This window comes from Patella vulgata, chromosome 1 (genome assembly GCF_932274485.2).
Source record: "Patella vulgata chromosome 1, xgPatVulg1.2, whole genome shotgun sequence".
NCBI lineage: Eukaryota > Metazoa > Mollusca > Gastropoda > Patellidae > Patella > Patella vulgata.
Window position 1 is genome coordinate 7,656,057 of NC_065879.2, and position 25,824 is coordinate 7,681,880.

General features: G+C 37.5%; 2 protein-coding genes across 2 annotated transcripts; both read left to right on the top strand.

Moving 5' to 3' along the window:
- Positions 1 to 3,612: 3,612 nt before the first annotated feature.
- On the top strand, positions 3,613 to 7,672 carry LOC126815085 (uncharacterized). Its single transcript, XM_050540627.2, has 2 exons — positions 3,613 to 3,750; positions 4,122 to 7,672. Exon 2 carries the CDS (start codon positions 4,122 to 4,124, stop codon positions 6,051 to 6,053), a length of 1,932 nt encoding a protein of 643 aa, XP_050396584.1. The 5' UTR covers positions 3,613 to 3,750; the 3' UTR covers positions 6,054 to 7,672.
- An 80-nt stretch (positions 7,673 to 7,752) lies between these two features.
- On the top strand, positions 7,753 to 20,903 carry LOC126815070 (uncharacterized). The gene is made up of 3 exons (XM_050540606.2): positions 7,753 to 9,457; positions 10,749 to 10,861; positions 15,994 to 20,903. The coding sequence occupies exon 3, from the start codon at positions 15,994 to 15,996 to the stop codon at positions 17,974 to 17,976; it is 1,983 nt and encodes a 660-aa protein (XP_050396563.1). The 5' UTR covers positions 7,753 to 9,457; positions 10,749 to 10,861; the 3' UTR covers positions 17,977 to 20,903.
- The last annotated feature ends 4,921 nt before the right edge of the window (positions 20,904 to 25,824 follow it).

Consider the following 25,824-nt stretch of genomic DNA (forward strand, 5'->3'; position numbering starts at 1 on the left):
GATAAGCCTGTCCTATCCTAGGTATCATATGTGTAATTTTATGTCAACTTCACAATTGTTAGTATAAATATAGCATTTACTTGACAATTATCACAATTTTCACCTGGCCTTAAAACATTTTGCTTGGATTTGTGTTCCTGGTGTTATAAGCTTTCCAAAAAAGTATAGTTTGTTTAGTAGGGAGAACCTTGTAGCGGAACTGGGTTTCTAAGCAAGCTAAAAAAAATTGGCTGCAGGCCTACTAGACTATACGACAAGAGTTGCCGGGCAAAGGGTCTTTAATGTAAAAACGGACCACATTACCATTTCTGAACGAATAAGAGAAATTAGGTTCTTTTAAGAACTTATTTATGATATATAACACATGGATATATCATAAATAATTCTCAATACGACTAACGATGGTGCAAAGGCATAGGAGGTGAAATGACTTGTGATCTGTGAGATCCTGTATAATCAATTCCATATGCCCATTGTATTGTTTATGGTGTTGGGGATTGAGAGTCGGATAAGATGTAACATTTTTGAGCATTATCATTTTCAGCATTCATTTTTGAGCTCGGCGAATCTGAAAACCTTATAAAAGAGATATTATAAGCTATATAAAACAGAAAATTGACGATTTTCTAAAACATCATTCATTTTACTGAAATTATGGCCGCCATTATCAATTTTCGCCATCTTGGATTTTTCAAAGATTTTGTTAAGATTAAACATACATTATGCAAGAGTTAAATCTGTCTGTTGCAGGTCTTTCGTTAGGCCTGAAATGTTTTCTAAATTATTAATTAGACATTAATTAACGGATCCAGACCATAATCAACTCTCGGTTGCATCTGATTTCTCCGATATTAAATAGATTAGAACGGTTCAGCCGTATTTTGATTTAATCTAAAAATGGAATAGCGCGAGACTTAGCTTCCAACAACCAGTACGGTGGTTGGAAATTATTGCATACGTCTTGTCAAACCTTCAAAGGCTAATATCTTCTATTGCAATAGAGTAATTTGAATGAAATTTTCAAATAATCCATTTTACATTATCTATTTTCGAACTATTGTAGCAAGAATGGCTAGCTCTTTATCTAAATCTTCTATAATGTTTCTTGAATTGTAAGTACAGCAACATTCAGCACCCTTTAAATTGGATAGTACATGTTATATCAAACAATGAAATGACTATTATCTGACAAATTGGCCTTTTCAGGAAATTTGATCGCCATCTTGAATTTGGTACACTCATATTAGAGATTATTTTTTTATGATCGATGTTTCTGATATCTATTAAATCACTTTAGTTGACCAAATAGATAATTTGGCTTATATCGGCCTGAACACGATTTGTTAGTAAACTTATGACCAGACATGGAAAAAAAAATCGAAAATGTTGCTTTTTTCCAGATTAATCTTTCATTTTAAAACTGATAATACTGATTGGCCAGAATTATATTATGAACATTTTGAGCTATATTACATATCCATAGGTGAAACTGTTGAGTTATGAAGGCTTCCCCGACTCTCAATATTTCAAATGAAAAACAAAACGGTGGCCATTTTTAAAAATGGCCGCCAAACTGACATTTGGCAAAGTGACCCGGAAGTCCATCAACCAATTTTGGATGCGCATGAATGGACTATGTCAAGGCATTCACATAACAAGACACAAGAAATGGTTCCACTACTGATGTCTTACGTCTTACTCCAGCCATAGTAGTGGACCGTCCTTAGGCCTTCCTTTGCGCAAGTTTTGTAGTCATTTGACTACAAAAAAGTTACTGGCCTATAACTCCCTAAATTTCCAATTAAACTGACCCCAAACTGTACTGTACATAGCGTAACATATAATAACCCAATTCTGATTGAAATAAAGGTGAAACCTTATCGCATAATTATATGATTAGATATAACCCAACTGCTATGCAAAATTTTTGTTCAGTTAAAATGGCCGCCGTACCAAAATCACGTTCACTCGAAAATACAGAAAAACTATTCGGTATGATGAAATTAAGATTTCTGTGTTCCACTCTTCACTATTTGTAACATAATCACTTATTTCCATGCAAACTATGATGATATGTGTTGAAAATTTTGCAACTGAACCTAATTTTACTTGCGTAAAGAGTCGAATAGTGTATCAATTGCAGCCGTAGATAAGAATTATCTCGGCTAAAAATTGCTGCTAAACAGACACCTGCACCAATTTTGAACATTCTACCTCAATTAGAAGGAGAGTTATTGTGTTCCAAAGTCTCGACTAATCAGATTGAAGTCTGTACTTTGCCTCCGCAGAAAATGGTCAGCATCGAACCTTGTTAAGGTATTGATGTAATAGAACCATACATAAAGTTTCGCCATTATCACTCTATTAGAATCAAAGTTGTCGAGCGCCAGAGTCTCGACCGATCAAATTTGCTTATAGCCTTGCTCCCATAATCAAACTCAGTCAATGTATTAATGTGATGAAACTATACACCAAGTTTCGCCACTCTCCCATTCACTTGATTTGATTTGTTTATTTGGTGCAATGTCTATTTTCTGTCTTGTCCGCAGGTTTATCTTGTAGATTTTTGTTTTACGTGTAGTGCGGTCCTCCTGCACTTACTATTAATTAGAACAAAAGTTATCGTGTCCCAAAGCACAAACCAATCAAATTGCTTATCGTCGCACTCGCGTCAAGGCATTCGCCCAATAAACACCTACACCAATTTCGAGCATTCTAGCTCAATTGGAAGGAAAGTTATTGTGTCCCAAAATGTTTGACGGACAGACAGACGGACGAACCCATTTTAATGGTCCCCTGCTTTCGTCGAAAGGCGGGGGACAGTTAATTAACTTACCAAGACCATGATCAACTCTCGATGCCATCGGATACTCTAGATTTTCAACAGATTTAAATACAATTTGCGGTTAACATAAAAAAAGGATAATCGAGACTTAGTTTGATATATATCGTAACAACGGTAGCAATGACCCTTGAGGCTACACTGTTCGTGTAACGGCAATAACTAGACTCAGAGTGAAGTAATACGAGTATCTAAATTTCGATTGTTGATTATAAAATACTGTACACCCTAGCCACACATAAGACGCTGGCTCGCTAGCCTGGAGGTCGGGTGTTCGATCCCTGCATTGGCCGAGAAAGTTCATCCAGAGTTTCCTGCGTGGTTCCCCCTTGTCAGTGATGCAGGACGGAGGGCCTGACAAGGACAGCTGTCTAGTCGTTCGGATGGCACGAAAAACCGAGGTCCCGTGTATACATTGGCATGCACGTAAAAGATCCCTTGCTAGTTGGAATTCGATATAAGAGTAGGCTATAGTGCCGCTACCCGAGCAAAATGTTCCCTCATATCACACTATAGCGTATGCCCGTCTTCATTAGCCCAGTAGGACGTTAAACCACATTTGATTTCCCTAGCCACACGGATACAAACTAATATTAACCTCCTTAGATTTGTTTGTATCATATTTTTATACCCTTAGATTGTATATTATTTACGAAATAAAAACAGCTTTAAACCAAGTGTGTTGAAAATGTTTTATGCAAACCCGCCATTCAAATAAACCAAATGAATACACGATCAAAGCTTAGTACAAAGTTCTGCGCAGACGGCTTTAAACACAATAGTGTAGTATAATTCAAATTCCCGTACTGACCTGTATTGCGCGACTGGATTATATCACTCAATGAAGTGTTACACCAACTTGAGGTAAATGGTTATTCTGTCCAGACCTAAGAGTATCTTCTAGAAAGGTAAGCTTATGCCGAAGTTCGTTTTTTGTGGGGGGGGGGGGCAAAGGTTTATCGCCTGCGAGCTAGATCATAAGGTATGTCATTGAGTCAATTAGAGTGTTTTCGATTCTGGCTTGTTCGTGACAAGGGTGGAGTTGTCCGTCTAGCCTGGTGGGGTTTCTCCGGGTCCTTCCGTTTCTTCCCGCAGCTAAAGACGGGTCTCCTGTTCAACCTCGTCGATTTTCTCTGGGTCCTCTCACTCACATCTAAACGCGTAAGAACATTATTGAAATAAAATTGAACCATATGTTATTCTCGAAGTGTTGTGGTTGGTGTATATATGGAGGTTAAACTCTCTCCCTCTCTTTTAGATGTGCTCATTTATTTTTCAGATGATGTGGTTTAAAAAAATAGAAATTAAAAAAACAGTGGAGCGGAAAATTCCAAAGGTTGTCTTCTGCCTTATTCTATTCTCGTGTGTATTTCGAATACTTTACTGGTCCTACTTGGAAACCATTCCGATGGAAGAATTCCCCATTTTGTCTCCGGATTTCTTTGTGGATACAACTGGGTGTAAAATACCGGATTATAACCCATTCAGTACTTCCATTAAAAAGTTCTTTAAATATCGAGAGAAATATGGCTGTTTAGTGAAAGATGCATACACGAGTCAAGAAGGGATTACCCTAAGAATATCTGCGAAACTGAAAAGTTTCACAGAGTTTTCCCATTGTGAATACAGGGGAATAGAAAGAGAGTCTAATTCCGAACACAAAGTTATTTTTACTGAATCTATAAAATTTACGGATGATGTAAACGTTACACATGGTCAAATCAAAGTCACCTGTTTTGATGAAAACGGAAATGATATCTATAGAAATTATCACGCGTTCATTTTACCCAAAACGGAACGCATTAAGGAATTGGATAAGCAATTAGTCCAACACAAGGCGCAAAACAGACCAAGTGAATTGTTGAATGTCTGGATGATTGGTATAGAATCTATGTCCAGGCTCAACCATATACGAAATATGCCAAAAACAAGAGATCTTTTGCTAAACAAACTCGGAGCATTTGACTTTAAAGGTTACACAAAAGTAGCAGATAATTCTTTTATCAATATTGTGCCGATATTAACGGGACATTTTGACCAAGAGGAATTTGAAAGGCTAAATATCACCCAATCCACAAAAACACCAGCCGATGATCTTAATATCATTTGGAGGAATTATTCTCAAGCTGGTTATTCAACACTATATGGGGAAGATTTTCCAGAAAGTGGAACATTCCAGTACACCATGGGTGGTTTTCAAAAACTGCCAACTGATTATTATTTACGACCTTTTGCTATAGCTCTTAACGACGATCCGTACGTATGGAATAGTTTCCATAACTGTGTTCAGAATCGTTCAGAAACAAGCATCATACTTCAATACGGTTTAGACTTTTTTCAAACTTTCCGACATCGTCCAGCGTTTGCGTTTTCATTCCCAGTACACCTGACTCACGGTGAGGCAATTAAATACGCGTATACCGCCGACGATTACTATTTTGAAATCCTGGAAAAAGCTCTACATAACGGAATTTTTAACAATACTGTGTTGATTTTCTTTGGCGATCACGGATACCGTTTTGGAGATTTTGTAAAAACATTTATAGGCAAACTGGAGGAACGAATGCCGATGATGTATGTCACAGTTCCAAAGTGGTTTCATCAAAAATATCCTCAAATCGTGAATAATTTATCGCATAATACAAAAAGATTGACATCAAACTTTGATATTTATGAAACATTAAACGATATTTTATATTTTACCGGTAACCCAAAGGGAAGTATTGACGTCACAAAACAAAGGGGAATAAGTCTGTTTGAAAAAATCCCAGGCGAAAGAACGTGTGACAATGCTGGAATCCTTCCACACTGGTGTGTCTGTAAATTAGAAGAAGATGGACTAAGTAAAAACTCTGAATTTCGCGATAGAAGTGTGCAGTTCTTCGTAAATGAAGTTAATAATAGATTAGAAAATTATAAAATGTGCTCAAGAGTCCAACTTAGTAAAATAAAAGACTTTAAAATATTTAAATCTACAAGCAAAAGTCCCGATAACGTTTCTGCTCTCTCTAATGGATCAAACATGTACATCATTAAAATTTCTGTTTTATTAAATCCGGGATCGGGCGAGTTCGACACCACCTTAGTTTACAACGCGCGATCTGAAACATTTGATACTCCCGGAGCAATCAGTAGAATGAATAAGTATGGCCACACGGCGGATTGTGTTAAAGGTGAAAAGATTCAACCGCTCTGTTACTGTGAATATTGATTGACACCACTCCTCTTGCAGTGTCACGGCCGATTCTTGCAGTGTTGTCGGTTGACTTATATGGTTATACTACTTCTGTTTATAAAATTCAGAAGTAGTATATCCATAAAAGTGTGTTAATTTTAATCGTTTATTAATGATTAAATCTATTTACTGGTTGTTTATCAAAATGAAATGTTTAATTAACAATGTGTTAATTTAGCACAAGGAAAACATAAGTTAAATTTGATGATAAGTGAGTTAAACATACATTATACAAGAGCTAAATCTGTCTATTGCAGATCTTTCTTTAGTCCTGAAATGTTATCTAAATTATTAATTAGACATTAATTAACCTATCCATGACATAATCAACTCTAGATGGCATCGCTAGCCTGTGATCTTCAGTGGATTGTGAGCCGATTTACTGCATAACTTTCCTTCACGATTTAACGATTAAATGGATAATCGAGACTATGCTGTTTATCGTACTAACTTTAGTAATGATGACCGAGGCTAGGCGGAAATTTCAATCGCTTAATTCTCGGTTCATAGTGGATCAATTTGAATGAAATTTTCAGCAAATTGCCTTTACATTATCTAGTTTTTAACTATTATAGTGAGTACTGCCAACTCGTTATCGAATCTCCCATAATGTATCTTTAATGTCAAGAGGTAAAGGCTACTTCGAAGCGTCGCACAAATAAATCAGTAATTGTTCTTCCATAAGTATGTGTTTTAGTTTATTGCTCTATCCAGTTACTAATCTAAAGGATCAAGAATCATTTGTTTTGGATTTTTCCCCAGCTCACACTAAATCCGAGGTTCTTCTACCAGCCTATATTTTTATACACGTATTTGAAAAATACATTTAGGTCTACGTGTAATATTTAATGCATAAAATCAAAATGTTTTGATCTTTTGAATTCTATTATGTAAAATACATGAATAAAGTATAAATAATGAATAAAGAGAGAAAAATAAGATTTAACGTTGATGCGACGTTGTGATCTTATGATCCAAACCCTCAATAATGATAAAAGCCAAGACATGTATTAAATATGTTATTGAATTGGAATAGAAACTGAAAATAACCTAACACCCCGTGCGGGATATTTCATTCAAATATTGTAAAAGGGTTGGTAATAAAAGCTTTATTGTCGAAACTTGAAATTGTAGTAGTTGAAAACAGACCAATAGAAATCCAAGTTACTAAATTGAAGGATTCCTGAGATCGAATTTAAAGAGAAAATTGAATTTGATAAATTTGAAGTTTAGTGTAGTGTAATATGTCCTTGAAGTGTGACTGTTTGTTCTTTTAAAACCGAGGTCCCATGTACACATTGGCGTGCACGTAGAAGATCCCTTGACAGTTGGTTGGAATTCGATATAAGAGTAGGCCGTAGTGCCGCTGTCCGGGCAAAATGTCCCTCATAGCACACTGTATGGCGTATGCCCGTCTTCATTAGCCCAGTTCGGAGCAGAACAGTAGGACGTTAAACCCCATTTCATTTCTCATTTCTTTTCATGTTTAATGTGTTCGAAGTAAATGTTGTTTTAAACCAATATTTCATGTTGAAAATGTTTTATGCAAACCTGGCCATTAAAATAAATAAAAGGAATACACGATAAAAGCTTTATACCAGGTGTTGTTGAGACGGTGCCCTGAAAGCTATAATTGAATATTGCGCAAGACAGATTGCTCAATATGATTCAAACATTGACTAACTCTTTTAGACATTGACCTGTTTGGAGGAGTGTGCAATGTAATATCACTCTGATATATGGAAATGATATACGGATTGGGGAATGCTCATTAGTCCGCGGTTTACTAATCCGCGTGTTCATTAGTCCACCGATATCCATTATAGGGGTAGGGTTACGGTGCACGAGTCCACGGGTTCATTAGTCCACCAATATCTATGATCAGGGTTAGGGTTGGGATTGTGTTTTTTGATACCCATATGTATAGTATTTCTTATAGCGGCGGACTAGTGAATCCCCCTCTCTGCGGATTAACATCCTACCGGTAAATGGTTAATCGACCACACCTAATATAATCTTCAAGAAATATATATATATATATATGTATAGACAGCAAAACATCATTGAATATGTAAGCAGTAACAATGTTACTGATCACAACCTGTTAGAATTTGGATCGTAATGTATTCTGGCCTATGCAATATCCAACACCATAAACAGCCTTATTATGCTCAACTGTCGAACGGGAAGTTTTTTTTAAAGTAGTACATATGGACATTTTCTTAAATAAGAAGACAGAATAATTTTATTTCGTTCCAGTAAATAAGGACGTACATTTCTGATATTTAACGACATCCACAATCGCGATCAAAATGACGCATGTTTGGCAGAACGAACCCACCGAGGAAGGGTACGTCACCTTTGTATCTATAATAACATCCAAATCAGCTTTGGTGGCAAATTGCCTTTTAATTCTCAGAACCAAGTGGTAAATATACTACAAGACAGCCAAACGTCCTAAGTTGAATTTTTGAAATAATATATTGCAAAAAACATACAAAAGAGGTATAACAAAATGGGTTCAGGGTAGCTTCAATGCCCACACAATAAAATCAAACCATCTTTGGTGACTCAAAGATGTTTTATATGAACAGATGAAATAACTATGGACATGACTAAGTTGATTTAACTTCGATGTTGCATATTCGATTTGTTTCATCTCCCAACTGGACACGCAATAAAACCGAAACTAATTTTGGTAGCAATACGACAATATTTTTTGATTCATAAAATCCAGGGACGAATACAGTACAAGACAACATTTTAAAGATTTTATATAAAAAAAAGAACATTTTCAAGATAACGCGTGTGCGTTGGATCATAAGGTCTGTTATTGACTCAAGTGGCGTGGTTATGATTTCCCGCTTGCACGTAACAAGGAGTAGGGCTGCCTTCCAGCCTCGTGGGTTTTCTTCGGTCCTCCTGTTACCTCCCACTCCTTGGGATCCCTACGTGCAAGCGTATTATTGAAAAAATGTTGAACCGTTTTAGTCCCGAAATTACCTAGTTTGTGTCGAATGGACGTTATACCCCATTTCTCTATCTATGGGCTTCTGTAAACATAGTTTTGTTACCAAAGAGTATCGTGTCCAGTTAGCCTGCTGTGTCATATTTGAGTATGTTTACTGTAGAAAATTATAGGTTTCTTTATTTTTATCTAATCTAACGTATATGTCTTAAATTGCCCCTTTCAATACAAATAGATAACCATAGTAAATAACTATATAAATATATTGGCGCTAGGAATATGTTTGCTAACTTCATTTCAAATCTGGGTGCTTGAATAATGCATGATTATGTTACAAGTCATTCAAATTGGTGTATTTAGGGAAGTACAACATACAGTGGGAGCTTTGGATAATTAATGAGAGGGATTCAAGGTAGGGTTTATATAAGAATATAAATATAGTACTATGACTATCAGTAGTTTTCGATATTTTTTTTTGTTCAGCTTCAGGAGACGTCCTGCATTAGTCATTCAGAGGCGTATTATTGACTTTGTAACAAGGACAACGAACCAATGTTCGGTAATATTTGCATTAGCTCAGTTTACCCGCGGCTACATGGGTGCATGTCTTCTAGTAGGACTTAGCCAAAGTGCAGCAGAACCGCACTGCACGCAAAACAAAATCTACACAGATATTGCAAGAAATAACCAACAAATATCAATTCAGTCCGGGTCCTCCCTCAAAATTCGGAAGCAAACATGATTTAATAATAATAGTGTATATTTATAATGCGCAATTTTCCATACACGTATGCATGCTCAAAGCGAGAGAGAGAGAAATGGGGTTTAACGTCCATTCGACACAAACTAGGTCATTTCGGGACTAACATGGTTTAATTTTATTTTAATAATTCGCTTGCGCGTAGGGGTCTTTAGCAGTGGGAGGAAACCGGAGGACCCGGAGAAAACCCACGAGGTTGGAATGCTCAAAGCGTCATACACTGTGTATCTTTCACCATTTACACAACAGTATATTCGGTCAAATACAACTGTATACACATTCAACATGAAAAAACGTAATAGAAATAATATAAGACTTGAGATTTTCCAATGTACCAGAAAAATAAATATACTACCCACTTTTTTGTCCCCTAAAATTAATTTAGATCTATAAAATTCAATCTCAAATGTAAGAATTGATTTGAACGCAATATCATTTATTATACAACTATTTAATTAAAGGATTTAAATCGTTAATTTTTGGGACCTAGAAATTGACACAAATGTGTTGCAACGCATATAATAATGTAATATGAATGTATATAAACTGATTTAATTTCAATCCTTTCCATTTTTACTCTAATTTAAAATCAGTTATGTTCGGCGAAATACGCCAGAAGTCTCAATCGAATGGCAATCTCTAGCGTCTGGATATTCCAGCCTACTCTGGAACGCATTATGGTACACGATTCGTGTACCGATAGTAAAATGTTTATTTTGTCTTAAACATTGGATGTCAGAAGTCAATTTTTCCCCCGGAAGATCACAACATCAATGTTGAATTAAATTGACCAATAATTCGTGTGTTCAATGTCGAAGACTTTGGATGCTATTGAGTTAGAGACTTAGCTACTTTAATCAGGGTTCCATGATAAATATGTTCTGATGAAATTATCGCAATCATTATCATAGGACATATAATCAGGCTATTGATATGATTAAAGATAGCAGCAGATTCTCGCAAAATCGTTTCCATTGAAAACCACTGATGTTGTAGACTGTGAATACAAGATAATTACTGAACTAACACCAAATCGTTTATGTGGTAGGAACACTGGTATGTTACTTATTTATCTAATTATTTATATTCGGTCAATTACAATAATTATTTTGAAATATCATTATGGTGTTTCACAATGACTTGGCTTAACGGGTGTGGTATTGAAACCGTGATGATAAAACCTCAGAATTTGTCTAACACTATCTTTTTATTAAATATTTACATAATATAAAGATACCATAACCATTAACAGGATTTACATAACATAAAGGAGGGCTTGACAAGGACAACTGTCTAGTCGTTCGGGTTGGACGAAAAACCGAGGTTCCTTGTAAACATTGGCGTGCACGTAAAAGATCCCTTGACAGTTGGAATTCGATATAAGAGTAAGCCGTAGTGCCGCTGTCCGGGCTAAATTCCCCTCATAGCACACTGTATGGGGTATGCCGGTCTTCATTAGCCCAGCTTGGAGCAGAACAGTAGGACCTTAAACCCCATTTCATTTCATTTTATTTTCATAATATAAAGATACCATAAAAATTTATAGGATTGGACAACGTGCTGAATTAAATATAAAAAAAAACTATATACAAGTACATATTTACATAAATATTAAACCTTGGACTGGCAAATTTTTAAATGACATTCTGAAAGTGATATAATTATGGAAGTCCAACTGGGACAATATTGGACTGACAAAGTTTAAAATGACACCCTGAAAGTGATATAATTATGGAAGACCAACTGGGACAATATTAATGATATTCGTTTCTACATTTTAGTTTAAACATTGTATATGCGACAGCCATATTTTAAACATGAAATTGACCTTAGGTTTCTTTTTCGGTGTTTTATCGGTAACATTTCTATATCATTAAACATTAAAATTGTACAGCACAAAGGTCAATTCGTTGGTTTCTAAAATTATCTTAAAACAGTAATGGAATTTGAACTCTTGTGAAAATATTTTCAATGTTTCAAAAGGTCTTGATATTAAAGTCTTGAAATAAAAATGTCACGAAAAATACAACGAATATGTACCCCATTGATACAGACTATAGACCATACACTAAAATAGATGTAAACAAGTCGAGTCCCGCCAGAGAGAGGGAGATGGCGTGATTTCGATTCCTCGGTTGGTGACAAGGAGTTGGGTCGCCTTCCAACGTCGTGGGTTTTCTCCGAGTCCCTCTAATTTCCTCCCATGGCTAAAGACCCGTGCACGCAAGCGAATAGTTGAAATAAAATGTTAGTCCCGAAATGTCCTAGTTTGTGTCGAGTGGACGTTAAGCCCCATTTCTTTTTCTCAATACTTACGCACGATTGTTTGTCAATAGCCTATTGGTGGTATGAATATATAATTAATATATATATTGCCTGATTCAGGTCTAATAACAGGGTCACGCGGAGATAAGTGACACATATTTAACGCTGTACTAGGATGCCTTAGGGGCCGATGGGGTTATCGCACAAAGCAAGATACTCTAGATTATTCGAAGGTGTAATACTGGTCAGAGATTAATATCTTATACATTTGTATACAACTAGGCTAAGTATACAGTATAAATATTCCCTCATACTGTACTAATGTCCAAAAGAAAGTATACACACTAAAAATATGACTAAGTTTTGTTTAAATCAACAAAATGTGATAAAACTACACTGAACATGTCTCGTGCGTCCAAACTCAATATTTCCAAGCAAATAAAAGGCAAAACAAATGGACATTGTACCCGAATACCCCATACAATGGAAAAACGACTTTGTTTGAAGCAGGACAAAATGCACAGTGTATACTTTCTTTTGGACATCAGTATATATTAATTTAACGATTTACATTTTTCGAAAAGTATTAAATGTCTGACCAATTCGTCGCTTTTCTGGCGAACCGACGAATCTGAAATATTTAAGTATTGAGAATTATGCGTTTGAAATTTGCTCTCTGTTGTTATCTCTATGTCCATCAAATAATAAAGTTTATGTAAAAATGAAATGAAATGGGGTTTAACGTCCTACTGTTCTGCTCCGGACTAGGCTAATGAAGACGGGCATACGCCATACAGTGTGCTATGAGGGAAATTTTGCCCGGGCAGCGGCACTATCGCCTACTCTTATATCGAATTCCAACTGCCAAGGGATCTTTTACGTGCATTCTAATGTATACACGGGACGTCGGTTTTTCGTCTCATCCGAAGGACTAGACAGCTGTCCTTGTCAGGCCCTCCGTTCTGCACCACTGACAATGCCAGACGAGGCATTCTGGGGTTTATAGTGATACATATACATCAGGACACAGAACGCCATTTACATAAAATTTACATTTACAAAGTTTATGTAAATGGCGTTCCGTGTCCTGATGTATATGTATCACTATTAACCTCAGAATGCCTCGTTCGGCATTTTAGTCCAAACGTGGCAAAAACGTATTAAAATTTTTGCCGTAATTTTGCCAAGTTGTAACGTATCCAACCTTGTGATCAGCCTCGTTCTGGTCAAAATACCTCGTTCCAAAAACATGGCAATTTAAATAAAAATACGTTTTGGAACTCCAGACGAACGTGGCATTTTGCTTTTACAACGTGGCAAAAATTTTATTAGCTCGTTTTTGCCACGTTTGGACAAAAAAAGCTAAACGAGGCATTCTGAGGTTTACAGTGTTATATTTTTTTTTCATTATATTATCTGTAATACTTGTTTTTATTTATGTATATAAATATACTTATGTGATATTGGTTTAGTTTGTCTCGACAAAAATCACCATGTGTTTGGCACCATATAGCCCGGTTGGAGCTGACGTGCCAAAAAAACTCGTTCGTTCATTCATTCATTCATTTAAGGTTACTGGGTATGACACACTTATACAATTTAACTCTTATAAGATTAATTAAATACCGTTTTGTTTTAGGTCAAAAATGGATGATACCATTTGAAACTCGACACATTACTGTCACAGCTCGATCTTTCCGTACACATTAACGAATTTACTGTATCTTTTAGAGGACATTGAGGATTTGCGGGACCATCGTCTTGGGGTTTTTTTTTAGGGTTAAACCCGTTTAGTTCCATAGACCTGTATCAACATTTTAAAGGTGCATGTTGTAAGATTTAGATAAAGTGATAGCTATAATATAGGTTAATATTTGACTGAATATTTCAGTCAAAGCGCTTTATTCTGAGCAAAGTTATGCATGTTTGAAGATTAGACATGAAATAATCGCCGAATGACAGTCCATAAGCTTAATCTGATCGTCAAGTACACAATAATAGTCTCAATTTTCAGGCCTTCACCGTGAGTGTCGCCTTATAATCGCTTAACGTAGATTTGGCGGTCATTCTCTAAATTCACTCAATATCTAAGCCATCCGATGATCTAAGGAGTTGATTATGGGCTTGGTATGCGATTGAATGTCTAAATTATAAATAATATAATACTGGACGCCAAAAAAAGAGACCTGCAATAGGCAGATTTAGTCCCACGTTCCTGAAGCAACGACCGCGAGTTTTACAGCATCTGGCATTCCTGAACTAGAAACATTATCCCCCTTTACCTCAGACACGTGAACAATGGCGTCCAATTAGAGATCGTGGCACACACTAAAATCAAACATGGCGACCTCTACGAAAACCTTGACATTGAACGGACCTTGAACTTCGTAACTCAATTATCACAGGTATACATTTTAGCTGGAAAGCGCGAGACCTACTTTTGGTATTTTCTATTGAGGAATCCGAGAGGCCTATCGAAATTAGTGACGAGTAATATGCAGAGTATTACTTGAAGGGCTTGATAACAATTACGGATTTAAGGCCAATTTCTATTGGAGATGATTTAGCTCCTGCATAATGCCCCTTTACATTCTGTAAGAGCTAAATCGGCATATTGCAGGTCTTTTGTCTGGCTACAAATGTTATTAGAACGCCGCGATACAATAGATAATCGAGACTTAATCTCGATTGCCAAGTACCGTTGCTACGATAATAAACAATCTAGCTATATTTTGTCAAAACTTCAAACACTCATCACTTCGCATAGAATAAATTATTGACAGAAATTTCAATAAATAAAGTTATCATTATCTATTATTGAACTATTATAGCAAGAACGGCCAGTTCTTTATATAATTCTTATATACTGCATCTTTAACTGGTAATATTAATTAAATTTCCTCGATCTTTAAGGGGGTATTGATTTTTAATATCCTATCAACCCACTTATCGATACTTCAAGCTAATAATGAAGCAGGTGATATTCCCAGCCACTTTTTTTCAAGGAAATAAAGCAGGCTGTATGCGAGTTAAAATATTGAATAACTTTAATACTCGTCTTCCATCTGCTGAAGCTTTAGATGTGGGGGTTGGGTTGCCGAATGATTTAACGCGTGGGCGTTATATCACAAGGTCTCTCGTTAAGTCGAGTGGCGTGGTTTCAATTTCCCGCTTCTACGTGACACGGAGTAGGATCGCCTGTCCTCCGCATTCCTCCCACATCTAAAGACCCCTACGCGCAAGCACACTATTGGAATCAAATTGAACCGTATGTTAAACACCATCTCTCTTCTATCTGTGCTTACAACCAAATGTGCGTACAGTGACATGAGAACGTGGGCTTGTGTGAAGCAAGTGCAGCGAAATGTCTACAGTGAAGTGAAAATCAACATGCCTAATGCTCCAATTAAAATCTAAAAGTTTGTAAATAAAATCACGTATGAGGTTTTACTATAGTGGTTGTCCGGTAGAAGAAAATGAAATGTTTCTATGCATTGGTGTATTTGTACAGTAGCTTTTGAAAGGGAGAGGCAGAAATGGGGATTAACCTTGACTCGACACAAACTAGGTCATTTCAGGACTAACATAAAGAATGTTCAATTTTATTTCAATAATTCGCTTGCGCGTATAGGGGTCCTTTAGCAGTGGGATGAAACCGGAGGTCCCGGAGAAAACCCACGAGGTTGGACAGGCGACCCTACTCCTTGTCACGTTCAACCGGGGAATCGACACCACGCAAGTTGACACAATGACAGACCGTATCATACAACGCACACCCTTTGAAATGGATTCAGCTATTAAATAACTAAATCCCATAAGTCAAGCAATGCATGTAAAATGGATGGGTGGGTGGACGGGGCCGAGGACAACGACAATTAACATGATATGCGCACAAAATGTAGCTCTTGTTATTTACTTTTCAGATGATGTGGTTTAAAAAAATAAGAACTAAAAATAATGTGGAGCGGCAAATTCTAAATGTGTTCTTCTGCCTTATTCTGTTCTCGTGTGTATTCCGTATATTTTACTGGAACTACTTGGAAACCATTCCGATGGAAGAATTCCCCATTTTGTCTCCGGATTTCTTTGTGAATACAACTGGGTGTAAAATACCGGATTATAATCCATTCAGTACTTCCATTAAAAGGTTCTATAAATTTAGAAAGAAATATGGCTGTTTAATGAAAGATGCATACACGAGTCAAGAAGGGATTACCCTAAGAATATCTGCGAAACTGAAAAGTTTCACAGAGTTTTCCCATTGTGAATACAGGGGAATAGAAAGGGCGTCTAATTCCGAACACAAAGTTATGTTTACTGAATCTATAAAATTTACGGATGATGTAAACGTTACGCGTGATCAAATCAAAGTCACCTGTTTTGATGAAAACGGAAATGATATCTATAGAAATTATCACGCGTTCATTTTACCCAAAACGGAACGCATTAAGGACTTGAATAAGCAATTAGTCCAACACAAGGCGCAAAACAGACCAAGTGAGTTGTTGAATGTCTGGATGATTGGTATAGAATCTTTGTCCAGACTCAACCATATACGAAATATGCCCAAAACGAGAGATCTTTTACTAAATAAACTCGGAGCATTTGACCTTAGAGGTTACACAAAAGTGGCAGACAATACGTATATCAATATTGTTCCCATGGTAACAGGACATTTCGCCGAAGAGGAATATGAAAAACTGAATATAACCGAATCCAAAAAAACACCTGCTGATCAACTTAATATCATTTGGAGGAATTATTCTCAGGCTGGATATTCAACACTATTTGGGGAAGGTCATCCAGTGATTGGAGCATTCCATTACGTCTTAGGTGGTTTTAAGAAACTACCCACGGATTATTATTTACGACCTTTTACCCTAGCGCTTGAAGACGATCCGTACGTATGGAATAGTTTCCATAACTGTGTTCAGAATCGTTCAGAAACAAGCATCATACTGCAATACGGGTTAGACTTTTTTAAAACTTTCCGACATCGTCCAGCGTTTGCGTTTTCATTCCCAGTACGCCTGACTCACGATGAGGCAATTAAATACGCGTATACCGCCGACGATTACTATTTTGAAATCCTGGAAAAGGCTCTACATAACGGAATTTTTAACAATACTGTGTTGATTTTCTTTGGCGATCACGGAAACCGTTTTGGAGATTTTGTAAAAACATTTATAGGCAAACTGGAGGAACGAATGCCGATGATGTATGTCACAGTTCCGAAGTGGTTTCATCAAAAATATCCTCAAATCGTGAATAATTTATCGCATAATACAAAACGATTAACATCAAACTTTGATATTTATGAAACTTTAAAAGATATTTTATATTTTACCGGTAAACCAAAGGGGAATATTGACGTCACAAAACAAAGGGGAATAAGTCTGTTCGAAAAAATCCCTGATGACAGAACGTGTGACAATGCTGGAATCCTTCCACACTGGTGTGTCTGTAAATTAGAAGAAGATGAACTAACTAAAAATACTACATTTCGAGATGGTAGTGTGCAATTTTTCGTAGATGAAGTTAATAATAGATTAGCGAATTATGATATGTGTTCAAAAGCCGAACTTAGTGAAATAAAAGAGTTCAAAATATTTAAATCCTCAAACCGAAATGCAGATAATGTTTCAAAGGGTGTCGAACAAAACACAATTACAAATTCTTCTCTCTCTATTGGCTCAAACACGTACATAATTAAAATTTCTGTTGTACTAAATCCGGGATCGGGTGAGTTTGACACCACCTTAGTGTACGACGCTCGTGCTCAAAAATTTCATTCTGCCGGACAAATCAGCAGAATTAATAAGTATGGCCACACGGCGGATTGTGTCAAAGGTGAAAAGGTTCAAAAACTTTGTTACTGTAAAAAGCAGTCGTCATTTTTCTCCTGAAATGAGTTTTGTGGATATATTCTGGGATTGAACGTTTATGTATGCCCGAATGCCATCCAGACGTATATTTCAGAAACAATGCGGTTAAAGAAACAAATATTATTATTGTTTACGTCCCTTTGATCGAGTAGTTAAACCGTCAAAATGTCGCACTGTATAAATAATTGAACTACTTCAATAGAGACAGGACATGGTGCTGGTTCTATATATACTAATGTCCAAAAGAAAGTATACACACTAAAAATATGACTAAGTTTTATTTAGATTAAAAACATTTGATAAAACATTACTGAGTTTGTCTCTTACGTCAAAACTCTTCTAAGCAAAATGAAAAAGCGAAACAAATTGACATTGTACCCAAATGCCGCATACGATGGAAAACGACTTTGGTTGATACTGCACGAAATGCACAGTGTATGCTTTCTTTTGGACATTAGTATAGATTATTTAATGACAAATGAAATATGTTATAGGCAAATCTTATCCAGTTGTCTGCATCATTAATCCTTATACCTTTAGGCATTACAAATGCCCCTGCTTAATTACGCCGCTTGGTGCAGAAAAGTAGTACCTTAAGCCCCATTTCATTCTGTTTTCATTTTGCAAATGGGAATTCGGCTACTTATCATGTTATTCAGCTGTAAAATCAAGTAGTAGGCAGGGTGGAGTTGTCTCTTTATTTTAATTATTTTAGATTTATTATCTAATTTCAATTTAAGGATATACTTGCAAATATACAAACATCAATTGGACAATAATACATCCAAGCTACCATAGAAAATGTATTTGTTGTGATCAATATTAGTAATGCTTCGACAAAAGCTTGCTTGACAAGCTACTAATTTTATCCTAACCGCCGTTATGTTTGTAGAGCGCTTTGTCATTACCAAGCAACATGCGAGTACTGCAAGACTTGAGTGTTTGGCGTTCGTGCTCGGTAATAATAATCTTGTTTTAAATTATTGTGGTTTTTATAGGCGTTTCCAGTGTATAATGTATATTCCTGGCAATTACAAATATCTTTATCATAAATGAAATGATGTTTAACGTCCTACTGTTCTGCTCCTATACTGGGCTAATGAAGACGGGCATACGCCATATAGTGTTCTATGAGGGAAATTTTGCCCGGGCAGCGGCACTATCGCCTATCGAATTCCAACTGCCAGGGGATCTTTTCGTGCATTCCAAAATATACACGGGACCTCGGTTTTTCGTCTCATCCGAAAGACTAGACAGCTGTCCTTGTCAGGCCCTCCGTTCTACACCACTGACAAGGGGAAACCACGTCGGAAAATCCTGATGAACTTTCTCGGCCAATGCAGGGATCGAACACCCGACCTCCAGGCTAGCGAGTCAGCGTCTTAAACAACTAGCCACCGTGACTGCTACCCTTTATCATAAATAAGACTGGTTACATAACGTATAGCTCTGTTCTTTAGAAACTTTAAATAGACGAAAATGGGTGTAAAACCACATAAGAATGTAATATGAGTGCATTTAAAGTGAATTAATTAGCTTCAATATTTAGCGGCAAATCATTGAGCGCCTGCCACTTCATGATTCCGCATTTGATGAAGAAGTAAGTAGGCCACGAAGGTTACGTAGCCTATTTTGCACTCAAAAATGCTCGGATGTAATGGCCGCTCGACGGTTATCGTTTCAGTCTATTTTTTTTAATGGTTATACTTTTTTAAATACAACATGACCGTTTATTTAGTTATAATGTGATAAACTAAGTTAAGACCTGTTATATATATATATAAATATTGTGGTATAATTGTCGAGATATTTGGAGATAATTATTTCTGGTGGAGCACCCTATCAACGTTTGGGAAATGTAGAACCAGTCTTAGCTCCACGTGCAAACTTGAGTATAATGGTAATGCCTGATGAACATTTTCATTTAAGGGCGTCACTTTTGACAAGCACCTGTGATGTTACCACATCATTGGTTGAATGAATCAGTTGTGTAATTTCTAATAGTTGCATGTATGTCCATGTTTTTTAAAAAATGAATTATATTTAATTTTGTACTCACCTACAGAAAGCATCCGGAAGCAGCAAGAAAAGACAATAAAAACAAATAATTTGAATGATGGCTGAAATTTAAAACACATAGAAGCAATAATACATTTACATAAAACAAGACAATAACCAAGCAACTTTGGCCGTACCTTTAACATTAAATCAGTGATTCTCAACCAGTGTGCCGCGAAATTTCTCACTAAAGAAGTCAGCTATTTGACTCATGAAATTCGAAACACTGCAATAAAGTAGGTCCATAGCTGTGTTTGTCTTTATTTAGTTTGAATTATTCTATGGGTCTATGACTAGTCCGACGGTTGTATGCCGTCTATGACTTGCCATGTTTTCAATTTGAACAAATATTTTTCATGTATATTAAGCCAGGTGTCCCGCTCTGTTTTCATGTGTTCCAAGGTGTGTCGGTGGCAAAAAAAAGATTGAGAACCACTGCATTCAAAGGACGCCTAATGGCCGTGTTGTTTCAAAGAAACTAACAATATTACTAGCGATAGTTTCTTTAAAAATTAATAAAGACTCTTAAGCCGCTTTGTTTGCGCTGCATATGAATCAGAGCGCTAGATAATCCCATATATACTATTCAAAAAAAGTAGGGGATATTTGATTTTTAAGTGTTATTAAAGTCACCTAATGAAACTGACGAAGAAACAAATGACAAAATGAAATGAAGTTCACATTCATCGATTTATTCCAAATGATCGTTAGACTAAGTAAGGCACAGACTGACCATTATAAGGGTAAAATGATACCCGGGGTCAAACAGCAAAGTTACCACAGCATCACAACCAAGTCAGTAACGGGTAAATCCTCCTCTGTTTGCCAAACAAGCATTGATCCGACGTGGCATACTCCTAATGAGACGTCTAAGGTCATTTTTGTCCAGATTGTCCCATTCCTGTTGCAACGCAGCAGCAAGTTCTTGGACATTGGCAGGATGTTGTTGACGTTGACGTAATCTCTGTCCAAGCATGTCCCAGACATGCTCGATGGGGGAGAGGTCGGGACTCAGTGCTGGCCAAGGTAATGTGGTGATGTTCTGTTGTTGGAGGTAACCTGTAACGATCCTGGCCCTGTGACATCTTGCGTTGTCATCCTGGAAGATGAAACGGCGGCCATGACGTCGTGCGAACGGCACAACATGGACTGCCAAGATGTTGTCCCGGTAGTACTGGCCTGTAACACGCCTTGCAACAACATGTAAAGCCGTTCTTCCAGCAACAGTGATGCCTCCCCACACCATAACAGAACCACCCCCAAATCGATCATGTCTGATGACGTTAACGTCTTGGAAGCGCTCCTACGTCTGTCCAAAAAATCAACAGTGAACCTTGACTCATCTGAAAACATCACATTGCTCCAGCGTCGATTATCCCAGTGTTGACGATCCCTACACCAACGACGTCTTGCCTGAATGTGATGATCTCTCAAACAAGGGATCACGCGAGGACGTCGGGCGCGAAGGTGACCCCTATGCAGTCGATTCCGAATCGTCTGGCCACTCACTCTCACACCAGTGTCTGTTTGAAGACGAGCGCTGATCTGATTTGCTGTGATGACACGATTTCTCAAGGCCAAGGTACGGATAAATCGATCCTGGGCTTGAGTTGTCGCCCTTGGTCGACCTGAGCGTGGTCTGTCCTGTACAGATTGTGTATCACGGTATCTGGACCATAGCCTGCTTATGACAGACTGAGAAACATTCATCGTCCGCGCCACAACCGCCTGTGTTGTGCCGATCTGTAGCATGCCAAGGGCACGTAACCTTTCATTTTGGGTAAGCCGACGCATATCAAAATTTGTTTTCTGGTCACTAAAACAATTAAACTGATGTTTCCACCCTGGAATTCAATGCCACAATGACTGTAACATTCAAAGTCAGAGTCGTGCAAATCTTGGGTTGGACCCCCATGATGATCCCAAGCATCACATGCATTCCATGCGGTAGGTATTGGTGCGTTTGGGCGTCACATGTAACTGGAAATGTTTCTTCTGTTAGGTTCTATAGTGACTTTTTTCGTAGTCATTTGCATATTTTAGTATTATGCCCCCAAAATCAAATATCCCCTACTTTTTTTGAATAGTATACATGAAAATATGATTTTAAAAGCATATTCTGTCTCCACAACCCACAGTCTAGATCTAAACAATAATATCTTTAACCAAGTTTATAAGTTTATGATATATCAAATAGATATTAATCTCGATCAAATTGCTATTTTATTTTCAATTTTATATATATCTTCGACCAGTTCTTTAAGGTTGTTGCTCGTGTTTTCGCCATAAGGTCCGATGTTATAGTAGCTGTATGGGTGTGTGTGGGTGTGCGCGTGTGGGGTGGGGGTGTGCCTGCATATATGTTTGTATACTATAACCTATAATACTATAACATAAGCAAATTTTCAGATGTTGAAACTGTCAATTTTAAAAACTATTCACGCCATTTACTGATGATCGACAACTCATTTTCACTTATTATTTATTTATTTATTTATATATTTTAAATTGTTATAGTTCTTTGTAATTATTTAGCATGAATGTTCAACCTACTGCTCTTAACTGTACTCTCACTTTCACCATTTAAAAAAAAACACCATATAAAAGGAAGCGATATTATATGATTGTTTTCGTATCCTTTAGACTGTACAATAGTATGATTATATGTAATTGTATTGAATAAAATATTGTTTAAACCAGTATATTATATACATGTACTACACATTTTCATCCATTTTATTACATGTAAAAATCGTAACTATGTATATAGACACCTTTGTTGTTTTTTATTAATATTACTATACATTTTCATGCATTTTATTACATGTAAAAATGTGAATCTTAACTATGTATATAGACACCTTTGTTGTTTTGTATTAATATACTATTCAAAAAAAGTAAGGGATATTTGATTTTGGGGGCATAATACTAAAATATGTAAATGACTACGAAAAAAGTCACTATAGAACCTAACAGAAGAAACATTTCCAGTTACATGTGACGCCCAAACGCACCAATAGCTACCGCATGGAATGCAGGTGATGCTTGGGATCATCATGGGGGTCCAACCCAAGATTTGCACGACTCTGACTTTGAATGTTACAGTCATTGTGGCATTGAATTCCAGGGTGGAAACATCAGTTTAATTGTTTTAGTGACCAGAAAACAAATTTTGATATGCGTCGGCTTACCCAAAATGAAAGGTTACGTGCCCTTGGCATGCTACAGATCGGCACAACACAGGCGGTTGTGGCGCGGACGATGAATGTTTCTCAGTCTGTCATAAACAGGCTATGGTCCAGATACCGTGATACACAATCTGTACAGGACAGACCACGCTCAGGTCGACCAAGGGCGACAACTCAAGCCCAGGATCGATTTATCCGTACCTTGGCCTTGAGAAATCGTGTCATCACAGCAAATCAGATCAGCGCTCGTCTTCAAACAGACATTGGTGTGAGAGTGAGTGGCCAGACGATTCGGAATCGACTGCATAGGGGTCACCTTCGCGCCCGACGTCCTCGCGTGATCCCTTGTTTGAGAGATCATCACATTCAGACAAGACGTCGTTGGTGTAGGGATCGTCAACACTGGGATAATCGACGCTGGAGCAATGTGATGTTTTCAGATGAGTCAAGGTTCACTGTTGATTTTTTGGACAGACGTAGGAGGGTGTGGCGTCGTCGAAACGAGCGCTTCCAAGACGTTAACGTCATCAGACATGATCGATTTGGGGGTGGTTCTGTTATGGTGTGGGGAGGCATCACTGTTGCTGGAAGAACGGCTTTACGTGTTGTTGCAGGTCGTGTTACAGGCCAGTACTACCGGGACAACATCTTGGCAGTCCATGTTGTGCCGTTCGCACGACGTCATGGTCGCCGTTTCATCTTCCAGGATGACAACGCAAGATGTCACAGGGCCAGGATCGTTACAGGTTACCTCCAACAACAGAAAATCACCACATTACCTTGGCCAGCACTGAGTCCCGACCTCTCCCCCATCGAGCATGTCTGGGACATGCTTGGACAGAGGTTACGTCAACGTCAACAACGTCCTGCCAATGTCCAAGAACTTGCTGCTGCGTTGCAACAGGAATGGGACAATCTGGACCAAAATGACCTTAGACGTCTCATTAGGAGTATGCCACGTCGGATCAATGCTTGTTTGGCAAACAGAGGAGGATTTACCCGTTACTGACTTGGTTGTGATCCTGTGGTAACTTTGCTGTTTGACCCCGGGTATCATTTTACCCTTATAATGGTCAGTCTGTGCCTTACTTAGTCTAACGATCATTTGGAATAAATCGATGAATGTGAACTTCATTTCATTTTGTCATTTGTTTCTTCGTCAGTTTCATTAGGTGACTTTAATAACACTTAAAAATCAAATATCCCCTACTTTTTTTGAATAGTATATTATGTATATATATGAGTTTTACATAGGCTAAGAGAGGGGGTTGGATGGCCAAATGGTTAGCAGGTGCGCGCTGTATCACAAGGCCTGTCATTGAGTCAGCTAGCGTGGTTTCGATTCCCCGGTTCTACGTGACAAAGAGTAGGGACGCCTGTCCAACCTCGTGGGTTTTCTCCGGATCTCTCTCCTCAATCAATCCCGTTCAAATATCCTGCATAAAAATATTGTTTGTTGTTTTTTAAAAAGGGTATATTTTGTCTGTTGATTTTGAATTTGGACTGTGATACTCATATGATGCGCGTTTTTTTTCTGGGGTCACGGTGGCTCAGTGGGTGAAGGCGGCTGGCTCACTTACCAAGAGGTCACGTGATTTTTCAACGTGCTTTCCTTGTCAGTGGTGCGGGGAGGAATGAAATGAAATGAAATGGGGTTTAACGTCCTACTTTTCTGCTCTTATACTGGGCTAACGAAGACGGGCATACACCATACAGTGTGCTATGAGGGAAATTTTGCCCGGGCAGCGGCACTATCGCTTACTCTTATATCGAATTCCAACTGCCAAAGGATCTTTTTACGTGCATTCCAATGTATACACGGGACCTCGGTTTTTCGTCTCATCCGAAGGACTAGACAGCTGCCGTATTCAGTGTCAGGTTAGTGCAGAAAAGTGACGAACTTGAAATGAAATGAAATGAAATGGGGTTTAACGTCCTTCTGCCCCGACCGGGCTAATGCAACGGGTAAATCCATACAGTGTGATATGAGGGAAATTTGTCCTAACAGCAGCGCAAACGACCTAATCTTATATGGATTCCAACTGCCATGGGATCTTTTACGTGCATGCCCATGTGTACACGGGGCCTCGGTTTTGCGTGCCATCCGAACGACATTGAAAAGGTGGAACCACGCCGGAAAATTCCGATGAACTTTCTCGGCCAACGAAAAACTTTAAAACTTTATTTCATTTTATTAATCGCGCTGTTTCTTGAAAGGTGTCACGTTTATAAAGTAAGCTAAGAACGTATCGAGTATAGTACATCAGTTAGTTGGATAACTCTAAATCAGGCCATATCAGTCTAAAGTTCAGAGGTCGTGATATATAATCTTAACTTTAAATAATATCGTATTCTATAATTATAACTGTAGGCTTAAATTATTGTAGTTGTTTAATACAATCTATTAAATAAATATGCACCAACAAGGAAAATGAAAACTATACTATGAGGAAAATTTTGTCCAGGTAGTTGTTAATGGAGCTCTTAAAGTAGCTAATATCATCAAAAATCTTCGACATTGAAAACACGAATAATTTGCCAATTTAAATCAACATTGATCTTGAGATCTTATATAGGGAAAAGGTAGGCAAGCTTCTAATATCCAATATTTAAGATATAATAA

Coding starts and splice junctions, on each gene's coding strand:
- LOC126815085 (XM_050540627.2), top strand. CDS start 4,122: ATGATGTGGTTTAAAAAAATAGAAATTAAAAAAACAGTGGAGCGGAAA.
- LOC126815070 (XM_050540606.2), top strand. CDS start 15,994: ATGATGTGGTTTAAAAAAATAAGAACTAAAAATAATGTGGAGCGGCAA.